Source organism: Lagopus leucura, unplaced genomic scaffold (assembly GCF_019238085.1).
Source record: "Lagopus leucura isolate 7727_CA_CO unplaced genomic scaffold, USGS_WTPT01 Super-Scaffold_100035, whole genome shotgun sequence".
Taxonomy (NCBI): Eukaryota; Metazoa; Chordata; class Aves; order Galliformes; family Phasianidae; genus Lagopus; species Lagopus leucura.
Genome location: NW_024962284.1, coordinates 397,932 through 418,334, shown reverse-complemented (window position 1 = coordinate 418,334; position 20,403 = coordinate 397,932). Strand labels below are relative to the sequence as shown.

At 44.5% G+C, this 20,403-nt stretch overlaps 2 protein-coding genes across 4 annotated transcripts in view; one reads left to right on the top strand and one right to left on the bottom strand.

Moving 5' to 3' along the window:
- IGHMBP2 (immunoglobulin mu DNA binding protein 2) overlaps positions 1 to 776 on the bottom strand; it is a 35,784-nt gene extending 35,008 nt beyond the window's left edge. For both annotated transcript variants that reach the window (XM_042882692.1, XM_042882693.1), the window contains exon 1: positions 693 to 776. In XM_042882692.1, coding sequence (XP_042738626.1) covers positions 693 to 766 — 74 coding nt within the window. In that variant the 5' untranslated portion in view covers positions 767 to 776. The remainder of the gene's footprint in view (positions 1 to 692) is intronic.
- Positions 756 to 20,274, top strand: MRPL21 (mitochondrial ribosomal protein L21). Of its 2 annotated transcripts, none has more exons than XM_042882700.1 (7): positions 756 to 852; positions 2,533 to 2,593; positions 6,919 to 7,004; positions 10,076 to 10,239; positions 14,549 to 14,601; positions 19,362 to 19,465; positions 20,133 to 20,274. In XM_042882700.1, exons 1-7 carry the CDS (start codon positions 816 to 818, stop codon positions 20,195 to 20,197), a joined length of 570 nt encoding a protein of 189 aa, XP_042738634.1. In that variant the 5' UTR covers positions 756 to 815; the 3' UTR covers positions 20,198 to 20,274. The 2 variants fall into 2 exon arrangements, with proteins under 2 accessions (XP_042738634.1, XP_042738635.1); XM_042882701.1 differs by lacking the exon at positions 756 to 852 and adding an exon at positions 1,499 to 1,634.
- Positions 20,275 to 20,403: the final 129 nt, after the last annotated feature.

The window sequence follows — 20,403 nt, the reverse complement described above, 5'->3', positions numbered from 1 at the left end:
TGGATTCTATATATTTCCATCTCCAATGTGACATATTTTGAGGAATGGGGAGAAGCCTACATAGTATGGAGATGTAAGTGCTTATTTACATGTACTTCTTCTGTCTGGGTGCATAAAGAAAACACTGCCCAGCTCATGAGCCAGCAGAGAGTGATCCAAGCTTTCTCCTATCGCACATAAGCTCTTAAATGGAAGGTTTGCTGTTTCTCACATGAAGATTTTGTGCAAATCCCCAACTAATATCCCCAGAGGCACTACAAAGAGAAGAGAGCCTTCTACATGGGACTGAGACACAAATTACCATTGGCAGCTCTACAGCCTTTTGGCTCAGCATTAGCCAGAGCACTTAGGTGGATTCTTTATTTTTTGATAGATTGACAGGGAGGAAAGAAGGAAAGAAAATCCACCTTGTTCAACTTTTACTTTTCCAATTTGTCTCACAGACTGGGGCTAGGGGAATTTTAAGCAGCAGGAGAGAGATATGTACAGACTATGGAGGTCAAGGGGCCCCAACTACCAACAGAGTGAGGTCAGAGCCCATAAGTGACTCAGTCTGATAGGGGCGAGTTGACCCTATAGAGTTGAGCCCCATAGCTGACAGCAGGTCTCATATGAGCGCTGCTATAGGGTTCATATAGAGCTTCGGTCCTATAAGAGTGTGCTGAAGGGTTTCTATAGGGCCACGGCGCTACCTTCTCTCGGCGAGCTCGGCCTCCCGCTCCTCCCTCAGCAGCTCGAGCTGCCGTTCAGCCGCCTCCGCCGCCATCTTGGCCCCAAGGGCATTTCCGCTTCCGGGTCGCAGGGGGGATGCTGTCATGGCGGCGCTGGCAGCAGTCAGGCGGCGAGCGGCGGGTGAGGGACGGCCGGGTGGAAACGGCCAACCTTCGTCTCCGGCTTCTTGCTGCTCGCAGGGCGGGCTGTGAGAAACGCGAGGGGAAACATGCGTGAAAAGGAAGGGTGGGATTCGGCTTTGTGACTTTGTGAGGGGGTGTGCTGTGAAGAGCTACGTGTGGCTCGCCTCCGTAAAGGTGGGGTGAGCAGGTGGGGTTGGGGTTAAGGGGCTTTCAGCGTGCCTTTAGGCTGGTGGGTGAGGAAGGCGGTGATCCTGTGAGGGAACTGTGCGTTTTAATTGAGCAAATTGCTTCAGCAAGGCTTGTTGCTGTTTCTGAGATGATTAGCCTCTCAGCATATGTTCCTGGGTCTCTCCTCTGAAAATACTGAATCTATATTCCAAAGTGCAACATGAGTTACACGGTTAGTGGGTATGGTGGGGTTGGGTTGATGGTTGTAATTGTTGATCATAGTGGTTTTTTCCAACCTGAGTGATTCTGTGATTCTGGGTTGTAGTAAGCCACTGTTCTTTCTGTGTTTGTGTTATTCTCACCTATTTAGCTCCATAACTCCCTATCCCTCCGGCCTAGAAGAAAATCAACATCTGGAATGGTGGAAATCCAGACACAAAAGCGGTGAAACCAAACCTGGTGTACCTTCTGCTCTTCCATTTGGTCTTCCCTTGGGGTTGTGGTATCTGCTTGGAGTCCCCAGGACTTCAAACCACACTCCTGTGGTGGGCTTTTAGTTGAAAACTTCCTAAGACTCAATAAATTTACCTAGAATCACCTGATAAATGAAGTGTAAGCGTTCTTGTCCCCATTTTGGGAGACATCCTTTTAGCAACAGTGCAGAGTTAAGAAAGCACACGACAGTTCAGACCACTTGCTCCCCTATGCCCCTTGGTTGTTTTGTTCTGTTGTTCTTTCAAGGAGGTAGGGTGCTATGAGTGTATCGCTGTGGGGTGCACTCTTCGTGTATCTGTTCTGTCTTGCTGGAAGTGGCACTTGAGCCAAGTGTACTTGTAGGATAAGACCTTTCTCTTGCTCTCATGCAGTGCTACACACAGCTGACAGTCCTTTGTCAGCATTGGTGAGGCCACATCTTGAGATTGTGTGCAGTTTTGTTCCAGTGAAGGGTCTGGAGCATAACTCTCATCGAGAGTGGTTGAGGGAACTGGGATTGTTTCCAGTGGAGAAGAGGAGGCTTGGGGGAGACCGTATGGCTCTTTACAACTTCCTGACAGGAGACTGCGGTGGGGAAGCAGCCAGCCTCTTCTCCCAGGTAACAGCAATAGGATGAGAAGTGATGGCCTCAAGTTGCACCAGGGGAGCTTCAGATTGGATATTAGTTTTAAAAAAAAAATCTCAAAAAGAGGAACAGGTTGCCCAGGGAAGTGGTGGAGTCATCATACCTGGAGGTGTTCAAGAGCCATAGAGGTACCACACCAAGGGATGTGGTTAGTGGGTTATCAACCTATCAATCTTGGAGGTCCTTTCCAACATTTATGATTCTATGGTCATGTGCCTTCTTCTGCATTCTTCATTGTGGTGGAACCTGAACAAAGTTTTATAGGCAGAAAACAGTATCAGGAAGTGGTGATGTTTCCTTCAGCATCACTGTACTATTGCCTCACTAAAAGATTAAGAGTCCAACTGTTGCTGCTTGGTTTTAATACTTTCTCCTTCTCTCCTTTTTTAGCTTTCTTGTTTTCATCTGTGGTTCGCCTCCAGAGCTCCCAGAGCACACCTCTACAGGAAGGGTAATGTCAAATGATACTCTGCTTTCATTTTTGCCCCCTTGCTTACCAGGGGGAGTGTGGGAGGGGGAATGGAGCCAGGAGCCTGTTTCTCTATAGAAGAGAGACTTACCAGATCCCTTCGTTTTTTACTGCTGAATAAGTTTTAGACACTCTGCCTCCCCTTTGTCACCTGTGCTAGGCCACTTGCATTGCCTTGTGAAGCTGAATAAAGAGATAATTAAACCTTCCACTGAGCTAAGGGCTGCAGTGTGGTTCAGTCCATAGCAAACAGCAAGAGAAGCCACTCAGCTGTTGCTTGTCTAGGTATAGGTGAGGTTTATTTCCTAGCAGGAGTTGCTGTTCTCTCATAAATACTGAATTTGAGCTTTTTATAAGATGTAATTAAGAGGCCAGTTGCTAGAGGACATCAATTCAGCAGACTTTTGGCTTTGTTAATTTCAGCACTTCTAGAAATGCCTGCTTGTGTCTTCATTTTGTTTCCTCTGTTGAGACCTAGTACAGAAATACTTGTTTCGAGCTGCAGGTTGTGCTACTTCTTGTTTTCCCCAGAAGGGGACACTGCAGAGATAAGGAAGTCCTATGAGCAGCATCTGGGGGAAACGACAAAATTCATCTGTGCTGCAGGAGGATTCAAGGGGGTAGTCTCTTCTGTGTGTGGGAACACAGTTTGGATCTCAGCCTCCACGGCACAGTGCACAACATTGTTATTAAACCCTACAACAAGCCCAGAAAGCCTTGGTGCTAGCAGTTACTTTGAGTTTCTGTTAATTTAAGCTCTTTAAGGGGCTTTTTTTTGCATTACTGAGTAAACCAGTCGAACACAGTGTTAATGTTGCCTTCAAAAGCTATCATCTAATGTTCTTTTCCTGAATGGTTTGTGCATCCTGAGTGAGTTATGGAAAATGTGGATCTCAGCCTCCAGGAAATTCTGACCTTTCCATTGTTTTATAGATGGTAATTAGTGAGCAGAACCTCTCTCTTCAAATTTCAGAAACCAGTATCTTTCTGATAATCAAATTGAGATCCAGGGTGAGTCTACCTCCCTTTTACTAAATCTCTGCTTAATAAGGAATTGTAATCTGCTGCCCTTCAGCCATGTGTCCTGCTCTGACAGAAGGCATTTGGCACCTCTCTGAATAATCTCTAAATGCAGCTGTGTGGGCCTTGTGCCTCCTTTCCCGACCTCCTGAAGGGCGTACCGCAGTTGTGATGAAAGCATTGCATGTGCAAAGTGCTGCTCTTGGTTAGAGTGGCACTCTTCTCTCCACTGTTTCTTAGGGAACAAGTCAGTAGTTTTCTGTAACTGTCTCTGATGCAGAGAAGTAAACAGTTGCCTCTGGTTCTCCTTGCTGCTTCTTGTTCAGATCTTGAAAAACAGCTAATTACAAGCAAGTGCTATTTGCATTTTTACTGTTTGAACTCATGCTGTGAGCTGTACGTAGCATTTCATTTTTGAATTAACACCCGGTGGCGTATTAGAGCAGAGTTAATTGTTGTTTAGCTCTGATTTTTTTTTAGTAGGGCTCTCATGATTTAGTGCTGTCTGCACTGCTGTCGATAAGAGCAGCATACGCATGTGGGTACCTGCAATATGACTGTACAGGGCTTGAGGTTGTAAAGAATCAGTTCAGTTTTCAGACAGAGCTTCCCTCCCATTGATATTCCTGAGAAAAGCAGAGAGACTTCACTGTAACAGGTAATGAAAAAATGTTTCTGGCTGATAGCTAAATACCCCTAGCTGCTTTTGGTCTTCTGTGTCAATGCCGTTCCCTGCTTGCATTCAAACCCCCAGTGTTTCACTAAAATGAAGGTGTTGCACCTTGTGATAACCATGTACCATTTTCAGTAAGTAACAGAGCAACATTTAGGTGGAGCAAGTTAGAGCAGTTTTCAAGTACAATAACTTGCTGAGGTAGTTTGAGTTGATCCCATGGTCTATTATAGATCCTAAAAGGGAAACGCTCAGAACTCTCCCAGGATGATCCCAGTAGGGACTGCAGGAACTGATGTCAAGTCTTAAAATGGAAAGGCTCTTGCCTCAGCAATGTTGTTACAAACTATTTTGAAAAGAAATGCTATTAAAGCAATTTTATGTCACAACAGTGAAAGCTACCCGTTCACGATGAATAAGGATTTAATTGGCCCCTTTTAGAAATAAGTTGAGGAATGATGCTTGTGCTTGGCTGGCTGAATGCGAGATGGTACATGCTTCTGCTCCTTTTTGTGAGCCACCTGAATGAAGACAGGCGTAGGTCTAAGAGATCTCTCGTTGTCCCTCCCCAGCATGGTATAGGTTGTAGACAGACATGGTAATGACACAGAGGAAGCTTTTGGGTTGAATACTTGTATTGTAATGTGCTGAATTGCACCTGGGGTGAGAGAAAGTTATTATTGCCATTCAGGTTTTGCAGCTGGAAGTGACAAAGGAAGAGCAGCCTCATAACTCTCCTATAAAGAACCCAGCTGTGGTCTTAGGACCCTCTCAAAACTATTTCACAGAGAAGAGCATTACAAGTAGAGTATAAAAGGATGTGTTAGTATTCATAGTGTTTGAGGCTGATTTAAGAATGCTCCTTAGACCTTCTTCACAGTCAAAGGCAAGTTGATGCCTCCTAGATGACACCCCACTATTGGATAATTGCAGGGCTTTGTGCTGGTACTGAAGCAGGGTGAGGAACATTATGTGTTCAGTCTCTCAGCTGTAGTGGTAACTTGGATCATAGAATTAAGTTGGAAAGGACCCTTAAAGGCTATCTGGTCCAACTCCCCTGCAGTGAACAGGGACACAAGACAGCTAGGTTGGGGTGTTCAGAGCTCCATCCAGCCTGACCTTGCGTGTCTTCAGGGACAGGGCGTCCACCACTCTAGGCAACCTGTTTCAGTGCTTCATTACCTTTAGTGTTAAAAAGCCTTCTTCCTTACATCGACACTAGATGAAAGTTTGAATCCATTTCTGCTTGTCCTGTCACAACAGACCCTGCTAAAGAGTCTGTTCCCTTCTTTCTTACAGCCCCTCTTTAGATACTCCAGGTCTCCCTGGAGCCTTCTATTCTCTAGGCTGAACAGCTATTTCAGCCTATCCTCACAGAGGAGGTGTTCCATCATATTAGTGGTCCTCCTCTACACACTCCAGCAGGTTCATGTCTCTCCTGCAGTGAGGACTTCACATCTGGATGCAGTACTCCAGGTGAGGTCTCACCAGCGCAGAGCAGAGGGGCAGGAACTCCCTTGCCCTGCTGGCCACTCTTCTTTTGATGTGGCCCAGGATACAGTTGGCTTTCTGGGCTGTGAGGGCACATTGCTGGCTCATGTCCAAGTGCCATACACCAGTACCCTCTCTTTTCTGCAGGGCTCTGTTACATCCTTATATCCTCCAGCTTGTATTGATACTGGGCCATCACCCAGGTGCAGTCCTTGCACTTGGTTTTGTTGAACCTCGGGATGTTTCCCTGAGCTCACTGCTCAGCCTGTCTAGGTCGTTCTGAATGGCATCTGGTGTGCTGGCTGCCCTCCAGAGCTCAGTGTCATCCACAAACTTGCTGAGGGTGCACTTGATCCCATTGTTGACGAAGGTGTTTAAAAAAAAAAAAAAAAAAAAATGCTGGTCCCAGAACTGACCAGAAGGGCACCACTCGTCACCAATCTCCATCTGGACATGGAGCCATTGATTGTCATTCTCTGGATAGTCTCACAACCAATTCCTCTTCCACTGAACAGTCCACCCATCAAATCCATATTTTTCTGATTCTGATAAAGAATGGCGTTCAGTGGGACTGTGTCAAAGGATATATCCGTGGAAAAGCTTAATAAGAGACCTTCATCTAAAACTTATATGCAAGCAGGGCTTTAGGTACGTCTGCTCCAACTGGTCCAGTCAGTAAAAACAAGGTGGTGGAAAGTAGGTGGTGATCACTGGGCTTGATCATCATTAGCACATCTAGCTGCAGATCATGAGGGCAAGCCACAACCCAGCTTAGCTGAATTTTATGTTAATTCTGTTGGTTTCTTTGTGATTTGTTGTTTTGATCTATTTCCAATAACATTCTGAAGTGGTAAGTGGGGGGAAAAAAAATCCATTTTCCCCATGTTGTGATAGGAAGGGTGTAAAACAAACCAACCACTGAGATGTTTATTCCATTTATTTAAAGCTTACAGCATTTCATGGTAGACCTAAATGACATTGGGTCCTGGGAGCAGTGAGTGTGTTAGGCAGAGCTTTTGCAGATTGAGCTCAGAAATGAAGCCAAATGTTTGTGTTTTTTGCATCTTTTGGAGAGATCTGTTTGTTACACATGGATCTTCTTTATCAACCTTATCATTCACAGGATTGTTGCCAAAACATCTCTGACTTCACCCCCATGGCCTGAAGTGAAATTGCCAAATCCAGTGGAAGAAGCAAAGCACCATGCAGGTAAAGGTCTCAAGTCTCCAAGTGAAGCTTCACACTCTAGTGTTGACACTGGTGACTTGATTGAGTTTATATCAGTGTCTTCAGTGATTCAGGCTTTTTGTTCTTTCCTTTTAGTGTCACCAGACTCATGCTCTGACTGCCTGTATTAGAGATTTGGGTAGATTATGAAGTCCTTTAGTTTGTGACAGCCTGACAGGTCATACTGCTCTCCAAGGGCTCTTATTTGATGGGATGTGTTGCTACCTGAAGCATAAAGTGTGGCTTTTCAACTGGAGGGAATAGCTGTCTTTTCTTCTAGTGGATACAACAAAATGCGGAAGCCAGCATAAGCAATTGGATAGTGGGCACATCAGAGAGCTGATATTTCTTAGTGAATAATACAGAATGCTGGAGCCATTATATGCAGTTGGACAGTGTGCACATGACAGAGATGTGGCATTAGGCAGCAAGCAGGTGGGAAGCAAAACAGCGTTAGAGAATGCATGCTTGTCCACACATTTTGTCAGGATCACTGAACACAGGCACTAGTCCTCCTGGTAGAAGCCCGTGGATCAGACAGGAGTTAACCTCACAAGTCAGCATATGAATGTAGCTGTTGAACAACCAGACACTGGTTCCCCCTGGCTGGTAGAGATATGGAAATACAGAGAAGGCAATATGTATGTAGCCTTATCTTGTCTGGGAGGGGTTGTTGTCATCCATGCCCTGCTATAGATGGTAGAAGAAAAGCCAGCACAGGTACAGAACGTTTCTCAGAACAGTAGCAAGCCCTAGCAGGTGAATTTCTCTTACAGCTCCTGTGGTGGTGGGCAATTAGCAGTCATCTGCTACATGAAAGAAAGGAGCTTTTTATTAACAGGCTGTCTTACTGTCTTGTTGCATGAGCTTCTAGGACATCAGTGAAAGGCACCTGAAAGGACATTCTGAAGGCTATAGTTTGGAGAGGCCTGAGAAGTGAAGGAGAGAGATCTACAAGGAAACAGTGGAAGGAGAGAAGCAAAGCTTTGCCATTGTTTTAACAGATAGTTTCCCATAGCATAGCAAAAATGTGGTAATAACTGTGCGAGTGATGTGCCTTGGAGAGAGCTGCTTCTTCCAGGTCTTCTCTCTGACTTTGTTTTTATCCTGCTTTTCATTTTCTCTGCATGTCTGGGATTGCTCAAGTGACAGATAAGTGTTCTGTCCCAGAGAATGATTTGACCCAGCAGTGAACCATAAACTGCTTTATTTGATTTGCTGATGCCCTGGGGTGAATAAGGTCCCATGTTCTTCTGACTGCTTCACATGGGATCGTTGGGGTTGTTGTGATTTCCGTGCCTTGTAACCTCCTACTGTTATGAGCTTGCATTGCTATCTCCTGGCTGTGCTTATCCAAAGCAAACAGCAACTAGAGCATTTGAATTCTGCCTGATATTCTCCCGCTGTCTGTGGAAACAGACGTGGATATTTTAGGAACCATCATTCCACATGATGCTGAGATTCAAGCTGTCCTAACAGTCAGATGGTAGTATCCATTGATGTTTCCTGTCATTAGAAATGTTTGGAAGAGCAAGCAATAACTTCAGAGTCCATGTATGTTAAAGAACACTTATCCTTTTCTGATATAAAAAGATGAAGAAGTTGTGTGGTAGAAAGTTGAAATTTGGTGAGGGAGTAAACCTTGTTAGAAGTTGTTTTGTTTTTTTTTTTTTTTGGCCAAGGTCAGTGTTTTGAAATGCTGGTTTTGAGATGTTGACCACAGTACTACTGAAATACATGCATCATCAGTTTAGATCTGAAATAAATTTGTTGTATCCTGTTGTGCATTGGGGTTTGTAACAAAGACAAAGGTATCATACTTCTCTGTGGACTTCTGGGAGTGGAGCACTCTGAATCAGAGAATACGCAGGGGACTTTTCTCCTGGGATGGCAATTCCAGCAACACAGAAGCACAGCCCTTAGTTTTAGTGAGAATTGTACTAACTACTGTCTTGTGAAACAATTTCTTTTCTAACCTCTACCTGTAATAGTTTGCTGGTTTGAAACTTGGACACTTTCACAGTGTTCCTGTAAGTGTTGGACTTAGTTTGGTTGTAAGTGCTTGTCTTTCCCAAATGGTTATTATAGTTTGTTTACATTCCAAGAAAAGAACAGGGATTCAGCCACTTGTGAGGACAATGAAGAAAGTCTATTTTTCCAGTTATAGCAAAGTTACTCTTTTTCTGATCAGCCTGAGATGGTGGAAAGCTGCTATTTGGCAGGGGAATAGCACTCATTAAAAAGGACCTTTTGATGTTCTTGTAAAACTTGATTTTTGGCTTCACTGCACAGGAAGTTGATCACAGAAATCTGAGTTATGTGCATGTGCTATGCAGGACCTTGTCCCTGGAATTTATACTGCTCCTGGCACCTTGCTCTAGTTGCATGTGTGTATAGGAAGAGCTTTTCTGGAAGTCTTTCCAGCTTTTGCTGCAGGTTCTTAGGCCAGGTTTTGTTAGCGTGCTGGAGTCCTTCTTCCTGTGTACTTTGCAGAACTGCTCTTGATGTTCCTGGTTGCTTTACCAAGTATTTAGTGTCCTGGCCTTTTCATGCATTACTTGGAAATTGAGGAGAGCTCCATTCCAGATGTGTAGACAAGCACTCTCTTCTCGAATGCTTTGTATTTGAGTACAGTGCGTTTCAGGATGCCTAAGAAAGAGGCTGAGAAATCAACTGCTTGGAATTAGTTGCATGATATATTTATAGGTGTCTGCTTGCATGCTTACTAGGAGTAGGTTCTTACAACAACCAGAAGGCAGAAAGGTTTGCAAAAGGGTGACTCATGCCTTGTAGGAAACAGCATTGCTCTTACCATAAATTATTAAGGTTGGAAAAGACCTTCAAGATCATCTATTCCAACTGCACACTGACTACCAATATTGACCCTTAAATCATGTCCCTAAGTACACATTTACACCCTTCTTGAACTTCTTTGAGATTCCCAAAAGGTAACAGTGTAGGTGGGAGAGCAGTGTGGCTGAGTTAATTCTGATCGACTCTTCACGCTTTGTTGGGTTTTCTACTCTGATTTCTTCTCTGCTCTTTGCCAACAGAAGTGGTGCAAAAGGTGAATGAGCTGATTGCAACAGGGCAGTACGGGAGGCTCTTTGCTGTGGTTCACTTTGCCAGCAAACAGTACAAAATAACCAGTGAAGACTTAATTATGATGGACAATGTGCTACAGGCTGAATGTGGAGACCGAATCCGGATGGAAAAGGTAACGTGCCTTGTCCACAGTGCCTGTGACCTGCAGGCTGTTTCTGCTGCGAACGTTTCCTGAGGCAAAATTCATAACCAGTTTTTCAAAAGTCTTGAAGAGCTCCTGTGGGATCTCCCAGCTTTATTTTCAGCTTTTTTTTCTTGTCTTAGTTTTATTGCAATCTGAGGTGTGTTGTTAGTGATAATGTTAATGTGGTTTCTGTTGAATGAGGTTGGAATGAGTTGTGACAGACTCTGTTAGAAGACAGATTTGTTGTACTAACTTCATACAAAAAAAGAAAATTACAATTGCTGTTTTTAGAGATGACAGTGAAAGAAAGACTGTTTACCTTGAGACTACTACACCCAAAACACTGACAGTACTCCCAGAGGAGCTGTCACTGCTCAGAGCTTTCCAAGATTGTTATCATGCTGAGTGTGTTGGGTGGAGGGAGAGGGATGCTGCATGTAGGGGAGAATTGCCAAGATGCAACTCAACATATTTATCCCTAGTCTCGGTTAACTAGCAGGAACTTGTAGAGGCTCATTAATTAAAATTTTAAATGAAAGACTCTGAAGTAGGATTTTGTTGGATTAAAATTGAGTTGTTAGAGCCAAGCAAGCAGTTAAGGAGAGAAGGGCAGTTCACTTTCAGGACAATTAGCTCTGAAAGTCCTGCTTAAAGGTGACTTCTTAGCTATGTTTTCATCTGTGTCCTGCGTCTTCACATACAGCGGAGAAGTGACTTGCACAGAGCAGCCAAGCAGGAGAACAGAGGTCTTTGAGAAAATGAAGGTTAAGAACTTGCCTAACCACCATAACCCAACACCACCATACTCCTGTAGGAATTTCACTGAAAAATATCTTTTTGAAGGAAAAACTAGAACACCTAACATCCATTTCTATGTTGCTTTTAAACTTCTACCATGCAGTTAGCATGGAAGGAGGCAATCTGTATGAAATGCTGTCTCTTCTCATGAGAACTTCTCTTATTATTTCTCCTGCTTCTTGGATGGGTGTGTGATTGAAATGCCCTGAAATGAAAGGGTTTGTCTTTGTGGTGGTGAACCAACCTCAGCTATTCATTTTTTACTGTCCATCTTGAGGCCTCAGGGAGGACAATGATTAAAGTGTTTCTGTAGAGGGTATGTTGCAATTGCTATAAAACCCAATGATTTTAGGAGCTGCCACTCATTCAGCACCCACACAAAACTGTATTCTTCCCTGTATTGCTTTTTGTATCTTTTACAGCTGTTGGTGAGCCAGAACAGGAAAGTTCAGTATGTTCTGATCGGTGTGAAAGATACTTCTAAAGTATGTTTTAAAATGAAGTTCTGGAAGTCTGTCTGTTTTATGAATCTGTTTCTTGCCTGTGAGCTGCCATTCTCCACTGGTACTCTCTAGTAATGATGCCAGGTTTGAAACATGTAAAGACCCATTTTTAAGCAGTTTGGCTCCTGTATGGTGGCTACAGAATTTGGAAAATATTGCTGGTATCACAGAATCGCAGAACGACCAGGGTTGGAAAGGACCTCAAGGATCATGAATCCCCAACCCCCCTGCCACATGCAGGGCCACCAACCTCCCCGTTCAGTGCTAGACCAGGCTGCCCAGGGCCCCATCCAATCTGGCCTTGAACACCTCCAGGGATGGGGCATCTACAACCTCTCTGGGCAGCTGTTCCAGCACCTCACCACTCTCTCTGCAAAGAACTTCCTGCTGACGTCCAACCTAAATCTTCCCTTCCTCAACTTAAAACCATTTCTCCTTGTCCTGCAGTTATCAACCCTTTCAAAGAGTTGATTCCCCTTCTGTTTGTAGGCTCCCTTTAGGTACTGATAGGCTGCAATGAGGTCACCCCACTGCCTTCTTTTCTCCAGGCCGAACAAGCTCAGCTCCCTCAGCCTGTCCTCATAGGGGAGGTGCTCCAGTCCCCTGATCATCTTTGTGGCTCTCCTCTGGACCCTCTCCAACAGCTCCCTGTCTTTCTTGTGCTGGGGGCTCCACACTTGGACGCAGTACTGCAGATGGGGCCTCACAAGAGCAGAGTAGAGGGGGACAATCACCTCCCTGTCCCTGCTGGCCACCCCTCTTCCGCTGGAGCCCAGGATACCATTTGCCTTCCAAGCCACAAGAGCACACTGTTGGCTCATGTTAAGTTTTTCATCCATCAGGACCCCCAGGTCCTTCTCTTCAGGGCTGCTCTCAAGGACTGCTTCTTCCAGTCTGTATGGACGCCTGGGATTCCTCTGGCCCACTTGCAAAACTGTGCACTTTGCTGTGTTAAACCTCATCAGGTTCACCCAGGCCCACCCTTCTAGCCTCTTGAGGTCCCACTGAATGGCATTCCTTCCTTCTACTGTGTTGACCGCACCATTCAGCTTGGTGTTGTCAGCAGGCTTGCTGAGGGTGCACTCGATTCCATCATCGATGCCACTGATAAAGATGTTACAGAGCACCGGTCCCAAGACAGACCTCTGGGGGATGCCGCTCATTACCAGCCTCCATCTGGACACAGAGCCATTGATGACCACCCTCTGTCTGTGGCCTTTCAACCAATTTCTTATCCGTGGAGTGGTCCACCCATCAAATCCACATCCCTCCAATTTGGAGATAAGGATGTGGTGGGGGACCATGTCAAGGGCGTTGCTCAAGTCCAGGTAAATGACATTGCTTGCCTTTCCCTTGTCCACCAATGTGGTCACTCCATCATAGAAGGCCACCAGATTGGTCAGGCATGACCTTCCCCTGGTGAAGCTGTGCTGGCTGTCTTAGATCACACGCTCATTCCTCATGTGATCAAGCATGTCATCTAGGATGATCTGTGCCATGATCCTCCCAGGCACAGAGGTGAGACTCATTGGCCTGTAGTTCCCCAGGTCCTCCTTGCTCCCCTTCTTGTAAATGGCAGTGACGTGATCCTTTCTCCAGTCATCCGGGACCTCACCTGACAGCCACGACTTTTCAAATATGTTGGAGAGCAGCTCGGCAACCACCTCAGCCAGCTCCTTCAGGACCCTGGGATGCACGCCATCCGGCCCCATGGACTTGTACACATTCAGTCTCATGAGGCAGTCTCGGACCTGCTCTGTCCTCACAGAAGGGAGGGATTTACCACCCCAGTCTCCACCTAGAGGTTTAGGGGTGCAGGGCTCAGGGACGTGAGAAGTACGGGAATCCTGGCTGCCAGTGGAGACCGAGGCAAAGAATTCATTCAGTACCTCAGCTTTCTCTTCATCCACTGAAGCCAGTTCTCCTTTTACATTTACCAAAGGAGGTACATTTGCTTTGGCCCGTCTCTTCTGGCCAATGTACCCGTAGAAAGTCTTCCTATTGTTTTTCATGTCCCATGTTAAGTTCAGTTCCACCTGTGCCTTGGCTTTCCTGATCCCACATCTGCAAGTCTGGATGGCATCCCTGTATTCTTCCCAGGTGACATAGCCTTGTTTCCAGAGCTTGTGTGTAGCTTTCTTCGTGCTCAGCATGCCCAGCAGGTCCTTACTGAGCCATGCCGGCTTCCTACCTCCTCTGCCTGCTTTCTTATTCAGAGGGACGGAGAGTTCTTGTACTCTCATGAAGGCATTCTTGAAGAACAGCCAGCTCTCCTCAACATCTTTGTTTTTAAAGACAGCATCCCAGGGGATCTCAGCCAACAGTCCATTGAACAGCTTGAAGTTTGCTCTTCCAAAGTTCAGGGTCCTGATGCCACTCTTTGCCACTCACATCCCTAGAGATCACAAACTTGACCAGGGTGTGGTCACTGCAGCCCAGGCTGCCTCCAGCCTTAACACCGTTAATGATTTCCTCTGCGTTGGTGAGCAGCAGGTCCAGCAATGCTTCACCTCTGGTCACTCTGTCCAACACCTGGACCAGAAAGTTATCATCAACACATTCCAGGAGCCTCCTCCTCTTGCAACTCGCCATGTGGTCTTTCCAAGAGATATCTGGATGGTTGAAGTCCCCCATCAGGACAAAAGCCCGTGAGCACAAAGCCTCCCTTATCTGAAGCAAGAAAGCCTCGTCAACAGTCTCCCCTTGATCAGGTGACCTGTAGCATACTCCTATCACCAGCTGGCCTTTGTTAGACCCATCCTTAATTCTAACGCTCAAGCTCTCAACCTGTTCCTGACGATTTCTCAGAGGGAGCTCCTCATAGCCTATCCACTCCTTGACATAGAGGGCAACTCCCTCACCCTTCTTACCTAGCCTATCTCTTCTAAGGAGCTGATAGCCCTCAACGGTGGTGTTCCAGTTATGGGAGACATCCCACCACGTTTCTGTGATATATAGTATGATGAACCGCTGATATGTCTGATTATTTTCCGTAGGTTTTGCTGGTTGGTGCTGATGATTTCACGCTTATTGGAAGACCACTCCTGGGGTAAGAGATCTCATTCAAGAATTATCCTGCAACCTGAAGAGAAACCTGAATTTATCAGTGCTATCTCTTTTCCCAGCCCTATGGATTCTGAAAAAAAATCAGAAATAAAACAAACTGGTCAGCTTTGGCTGGCTCTTAACTATTACCGTAGTGCCAGGATAGAGCACAGTACCTATTCCTAAGGTAACTGGAGGATATTAACCCCTATTGGCTTGGCTCTGTTTTCTGATGTATAAGTCTTGTACAAAATAGCAGTAAATCTTGCTCTTTACTCCCTAACCATAATTGCAGTGATAGCCATCCTAAAATAACCCAGAAATCCATGCTTGTCCCTTAGTGCCTTAATTAAGGTTGTTTTTTGTTTTGTTTTGTTTTGTTTTTTTTAAAAAAAAAACAACTGTTTCCTTTTACCCATGATTTAATCCAGCAGGTCTTAATCTTAAATGAAGAGTCCCAAGTTTTCCCTTCTTCCTAGTTACATGCCTCCAACAATCATGGCACCAGCTCTATCTTAGAGCTGTCAGACTTGCTATACAAATGGGCAGAACACCTGGTTGGTCAGCGTTTTCTTTACCAGAAGGAAGTGGTGTGTGGACTCAGTGTTGCTGGTTGAACTCTTAGCATTGGCTGGAAGCAAAGTCATCAGCTCTATGTAGCTTTCCCCAGAGGTTCTAGTGGTAAAGTGCTAGTCAAAATAATGTGGCTTGCAAGTGCTTTAAGAACCTGGAAGTCCTGGCTGTGGTCTGGCTGCAGACTGAACTGCATGTTAAGTGTTGGCTTGAACTGCAGCAATTTGGCAGAGGACAGCCAGATAAGGAGGAGCTTGTAGATCTTGATGCCTTGCAGATTCAAATCTGTTTGACTTCTGAGTGCTTTTTACATTACTAGGAGGATGTCTGTATTCCAGAGTTATAAATAATGTTTGCACACTTAATAACATGATTTCTGCCATGGGTTTCTAGTGTTTGATAGGATTATGAGGGCTGACAGCCTTTATAGCACTTCTGCAAAGAGATTTGGAATGGTAGATCTTCAGGAGCCTTTGAATTATTGCCAGATATTGTTTTACTTGTTGAAGATCTTTAGGAAGTGGAAATACCTTTACTAGAACTAGAAGCATAATCTTGCAGAATAATAGGATCATAGAATATGTAAAGAAGGGACCCATAAGGATCACTGAATCCAGCTGCTGGACACATTCTGCAAATGGGGATGTGTCATGCCAGACAGGTTGGTAGCGCTGTCCTTCACCTGGCTTTCCTAACTAGTGACACTGGAGTGCTGTACTTGGGATGTGCCCTAAGAGCTCTAGAACACAAAGAAAAGCACCTGTTTGATTACTGCATGTGCTCTAAGTCTGCAGAAGGCACCGTCAGTTGCTTGAAGCAGACCAAATTGCACACTGAACTCTAGTAATTTTGGTGGAGGAGGAGGCAGAGTGGAGGGCCAGTGAAGAGATGCCATCCTCTGAGATGTGGGGAACCTTTCCAGTTTTCCCAGCTCTCTGTACTCCACGTCACAGCAATTCTTTCTCATAGTTGTGTCTAAACCACAAACGTTTTGGAGGGGAGATAAGAGGTTAGATGCAAACTGAGGCATTTTTGTTTTTCTGTTGTTTTAAAAATAAACACACCAGTGAATACTTGCCTGTTCAGACTTGGAGGCAGGTAGGAACTTGTCCTGTTTTGGGCAGGTAGTCATGTTTTTATTTTCTGTAGCAGATACCCCCCAAGATGACACTTCTCTAAAGCCTTAAAAAACAAACAAAAACCAGCAGTGCAACAAAACATATCTGTGTGGCAGAGACTGTTTTGAGAACTGGCTGGCTTCTCTGGAATCTGTTGGGTTTTGTTTTTGTTTGAATGACTTGCTGTCTGTTCGATGGGCACAAAGGGTATCAAGTGGTATGCAGTTGTAGTTTGTTTAGCTGTATAATGTAAAAAATATTGTGTATTTTGAAAGCTGTGATTAGAAGCAAGTGTAGCTTTGCGTGAGTTTCATCTCATGATTTGATGCTCCTGAGACAAGAAGTTGTTTGTTTCTATACAGAGTACAGCTGATGAGAGGTTTTTGCCCTTTAAATTAACCTTATTTTTCTCCTGCCACCTGACCGTTTTTGCAATGGCTTTAGTAGCAATGAAGAATTGTCTGAAATTCCTCCTAGACAAGGAGGAAGCTGAATGCACTTATTCTGTGCAGGGAGAGAGTTTGGCTGAAGTTGTTACTCTGACAATTATGCTCCTTTGGGGCTATAGGTTGCCTGGATCACTTTCACTGCTCACTGACAAAAGCTTTCAATCCAGCTTAAATCCATGAGGTTTCAGCCTAATTTTTTCTTATTTCCAGATAAAATCTGATTGATAGGTATGCTTTTGCATCTTCACTTTGTTTTTCTTTCTGAGAGCAACAGTCCTGGCTGTCCCAAACTCTGGGAAATGTGTGACCCCCCCCCTTTCTTATTTTTATAGGCATTCCAGTCATACCTAAGACATTCAATAAATATTTCTTTTTCCTTGGGCTCTATTTTGCTGAGAACTTTTCTGCTTATATGCACTTTACCAGCAAGTTGGTTTCTACCCTCCTCCAGCTTTCCAACAAGCAGCTCCTAGGGATTTGTACAATAGAGAGGAGGACTCACTGGGACCTGCTGGCTTTGAGCTTTGACCTGCACCTCACCCATTTCTCAGTAACACCCTTAGTTTGCTTGAAAGCTTTTCAACATCTATAAGCAGTGCACGGGGGGATAACTATTTACAGATATGCCAGTGTTGGCTTGAATGCTACCCAAGGTTTAGGCCAGCGGATGCGTCTGGCGATGAGAGCTGTATCAGGGATGGCTTGGCTGTATTGCTGCAAACTCTGCCTACTCTAAGAGCAGCTCAGAGATTTCAGTGACTGAGTTGTTTTATCTGGCCTGGCTGCTTTCCAGTTTCCCCATGTGATCATCATTAGTGAGTTTCTGACATGCCTTTACTGTCCAAGCCTATGAGAAATCAGTGGGAGTTTAGATTTCCTTTTGCCTTCAGTGGACAGAAATTAAACCCGGAAAGCAAAGCTCCCTAATTGTAGTAGCAAAACATATCCAACTCCTGGAGTGCAGTTCAGTTTTTTTTGTTTGTTTCGTAGCATCATAGTTCTTGCTGTGTATTTCAGTAGTGTTGTTGATCCTATTGTTGGGCTGAATCTGGATAACATCTTTTAGCTGGGATGGCAGGGTCACCTGGCGGTCTTTTAAAATCAAGGTTATTTTATGTCTATTTTCTTCTGAGCTAGTCAGTAAATGTAGATGTATCAGTTTTTTCTTCTGAGTGTCTTTCTCTCCTCATTTAAGGATTCAGTCACTGATAGATATTATACCCCAGAGGGTAAACGTTAATATGGATGCCAAATGTCTCAGAACCTTTGGCCTCTCAGTGACCTTGCTGGAGCAGCTGGATAGATGGGCTTCTCTCCTCTGCCCCCCATAAGCACAAAGTCATTTGTCAAGAAAATGCTCTTTAAATGTCTTCTGGCAGAAAAGTCAGTGTGCTAATTGGTTTTTAATGGTACTCTGCAGTGATGCTGTATGAAGGTGTCTCTTCTGTCTTGATGGTGGCTGTTGATTAAAAGTGCACTTTCCAAAGCTCTTGTCTGAATGTGTTTATCTTCTCGGAGAGGAGCCAGTGAACAGACAGGTAGCTGGTCATCCAGCACATGCTTCGCATCGCTCTGTTTTCTAGGTTGGGTTTTTTTCAAGTGGCAGCCAGAATTCTCAGTGCTCTCATTTTCAAACTTCAGCAGGACTTCTGCTGGTGCTCTGCAGCTTTCCTGGGTGGGAAGGAGGTGTTTATTCATGTGTATTTATAGAGTAATACAGAGCAGTGGATTACTTTGTGGCTTTTAGTCATATATGAAGGAAATATGGCCATGTTCTTCTCTTCATTTCATCACTGGGGAAGGAGGATGTTTAGTCATGGAGAATTTCCTTCCATGTGCAGAAGTGAGTTTTAGAAACAATTTGAAACTTTGAGTGATGTCACCACCCAACCTGAACTCCCCTGTTTGCGAGGTAAGCTGTATGTGAAATCAGTGAGTGTGTGCCCTCTCTTCCAATTTGGGGTAAGCAAGTGGGACAGACCAAGAGGGGAAGGGAGAAGAGAGCTATGGGGGAGAAGTGACTTTTTCCAGTAGCTGATTACCTGTGCTTTCTGCTAGAAACAGCGGCCAAATCTCTTTCAGCTGAGTTTCTGTCGAACTTATTCAAGTAAGAAAGGTCAGGAGACTTTATTCCAGTTGTCTGGGGTGCTTTACAGAAGAAGGAAGGACTTCTGTGTTGACTAGCAGAGCACAGGAGGAGGGTCTGTGGTGGGTTTGATCTGTATCATAAGAAAGGTAGAAAGATCTTGTGAACATGGTGGAAGAATTTATCTGATCTGTAATCCTGCAAGTTCCTCCAGGCTTCTCTTATTATGCCTTCCTCAGCTGTTTCTGATTTCATCCTTCATGTGGCAGAGAAGTACTGCCCTTCAGACTAGCACTTCTTGTCTGTTCCACGGAGAGCATCTTGAGGCTTTTGGTTTTGCACCACAAAGCCAACTTACTGACAGATGTCCCTTCTTCTTCCCTGGTGACCTTGTAGTTCTCGTGGATCTGGGCTTTTTATAGCAGGATGTGTGTTACCTTTGTGTCGCTTCTCCCTCTGAACCTATTCATCAACAGGCAGAGAATGTAAATAATTAACAAGTGGTACTTTTTTTTTTTTTTTTTCCTGTATTTTTAAGGAGGGATCTTGTCCGTGTGGAGGCTACTGTGATTGAAAAGACGGTGTCGTGGCAAAAAATCAACATGCGCTTTCGGAAGAAGCGCAATTACCAAAGGAAAAAAAGTAAGATATAAGGAACACAGAATACTTCCCTCCTGTTCTGTGGCTGGGATATGGATATGCCTGAAGAGAGATGTATCACAACACCAGTGCCTGGGAAGGGAGATGTACTTGCCATACCCATAGCACTCTTCTTTCCCAACTTGCTGCCCCAGATGTGTCCACTGTATTCAGAGCAAAAGAATCATGTGACTTTATTCCCTCTGTCCAGCACCTCTTGTTAGATAGCTTTGTAAAAGAAAACAAAAAAAAACCCTCAAAACCTTTATGGAAAAGAAAACATTCCAGGGAAGAAAAACAATTTTGGTCTCCTTCCAAAGCCTTAAGTACTGTCTACGTAATCACAGATACTGACATGCTCTAACAGTATCCTGTGGCAGTCCTTTTGACTCCTCCTTCTCAGATATGGCTGAGAGGGTGGAAAATGATGGCTGTTCTTTGCAGAACGGATGCTAAAATCTTAACCAGTATGACACTGTCCCATAGGAGCTCTGCCTAGACCTATTGCTCATGCAATACCATTGTCATGTAGCTGTCCTGCAATGTGGCTGCATCTGTCAGCACACACCCTCCTAGATACTGTTATGCCTTGGCTTGCCTAAATGCCTTCTGACTGGTATGCATCATCTGATCTTTTTTTTTTTTTTTCCCTCTTTTCATTCTTTTTCAGTTATCACGAATCCACAGACTGTCCTCCGGATAAACACCATAGAAATTTTCCCCTGTTTGTCGTGATTGATGGGATGTCGTGCAGCTTAGGCTTATTATTGCTTTAAGCAATTACGGAAATAAAACTGCCTAGGCGTCATAAAGTTCTGGACTTCTTGCTATTGTCTGAAGTGGAAATCTATATGTAATTTATTTTTAAAAACCAAATGAATTTTTTTTCGTTAACTGTTATTTCAAATTGTTATTTCAGCATTGATGGTGTTTACTTGTTC

Coding starts and splice junctions, on each gene's coding strand:
- MRPL21 (XM_042882700.1), top strand. CDS start 816: ATGGCGGCGCTGGCAGCAGTCAGGCGGCGAGCGGCGG. Junction 853..2,532: donor AGTCAGGCGGCGAGCGGCGG/GTGAGGGACGGC, acceptor CTCCTTTTTTAG/CTTTCTTGTTTTCATCTGTG. Junction 7,005..10,075: donor AGAAGCAAAGCACCATGCAG/GTAAAGGTCTCA, acceptor CTTTGCCAACAG/AAGTGGTGCAAAAGGTGAAT.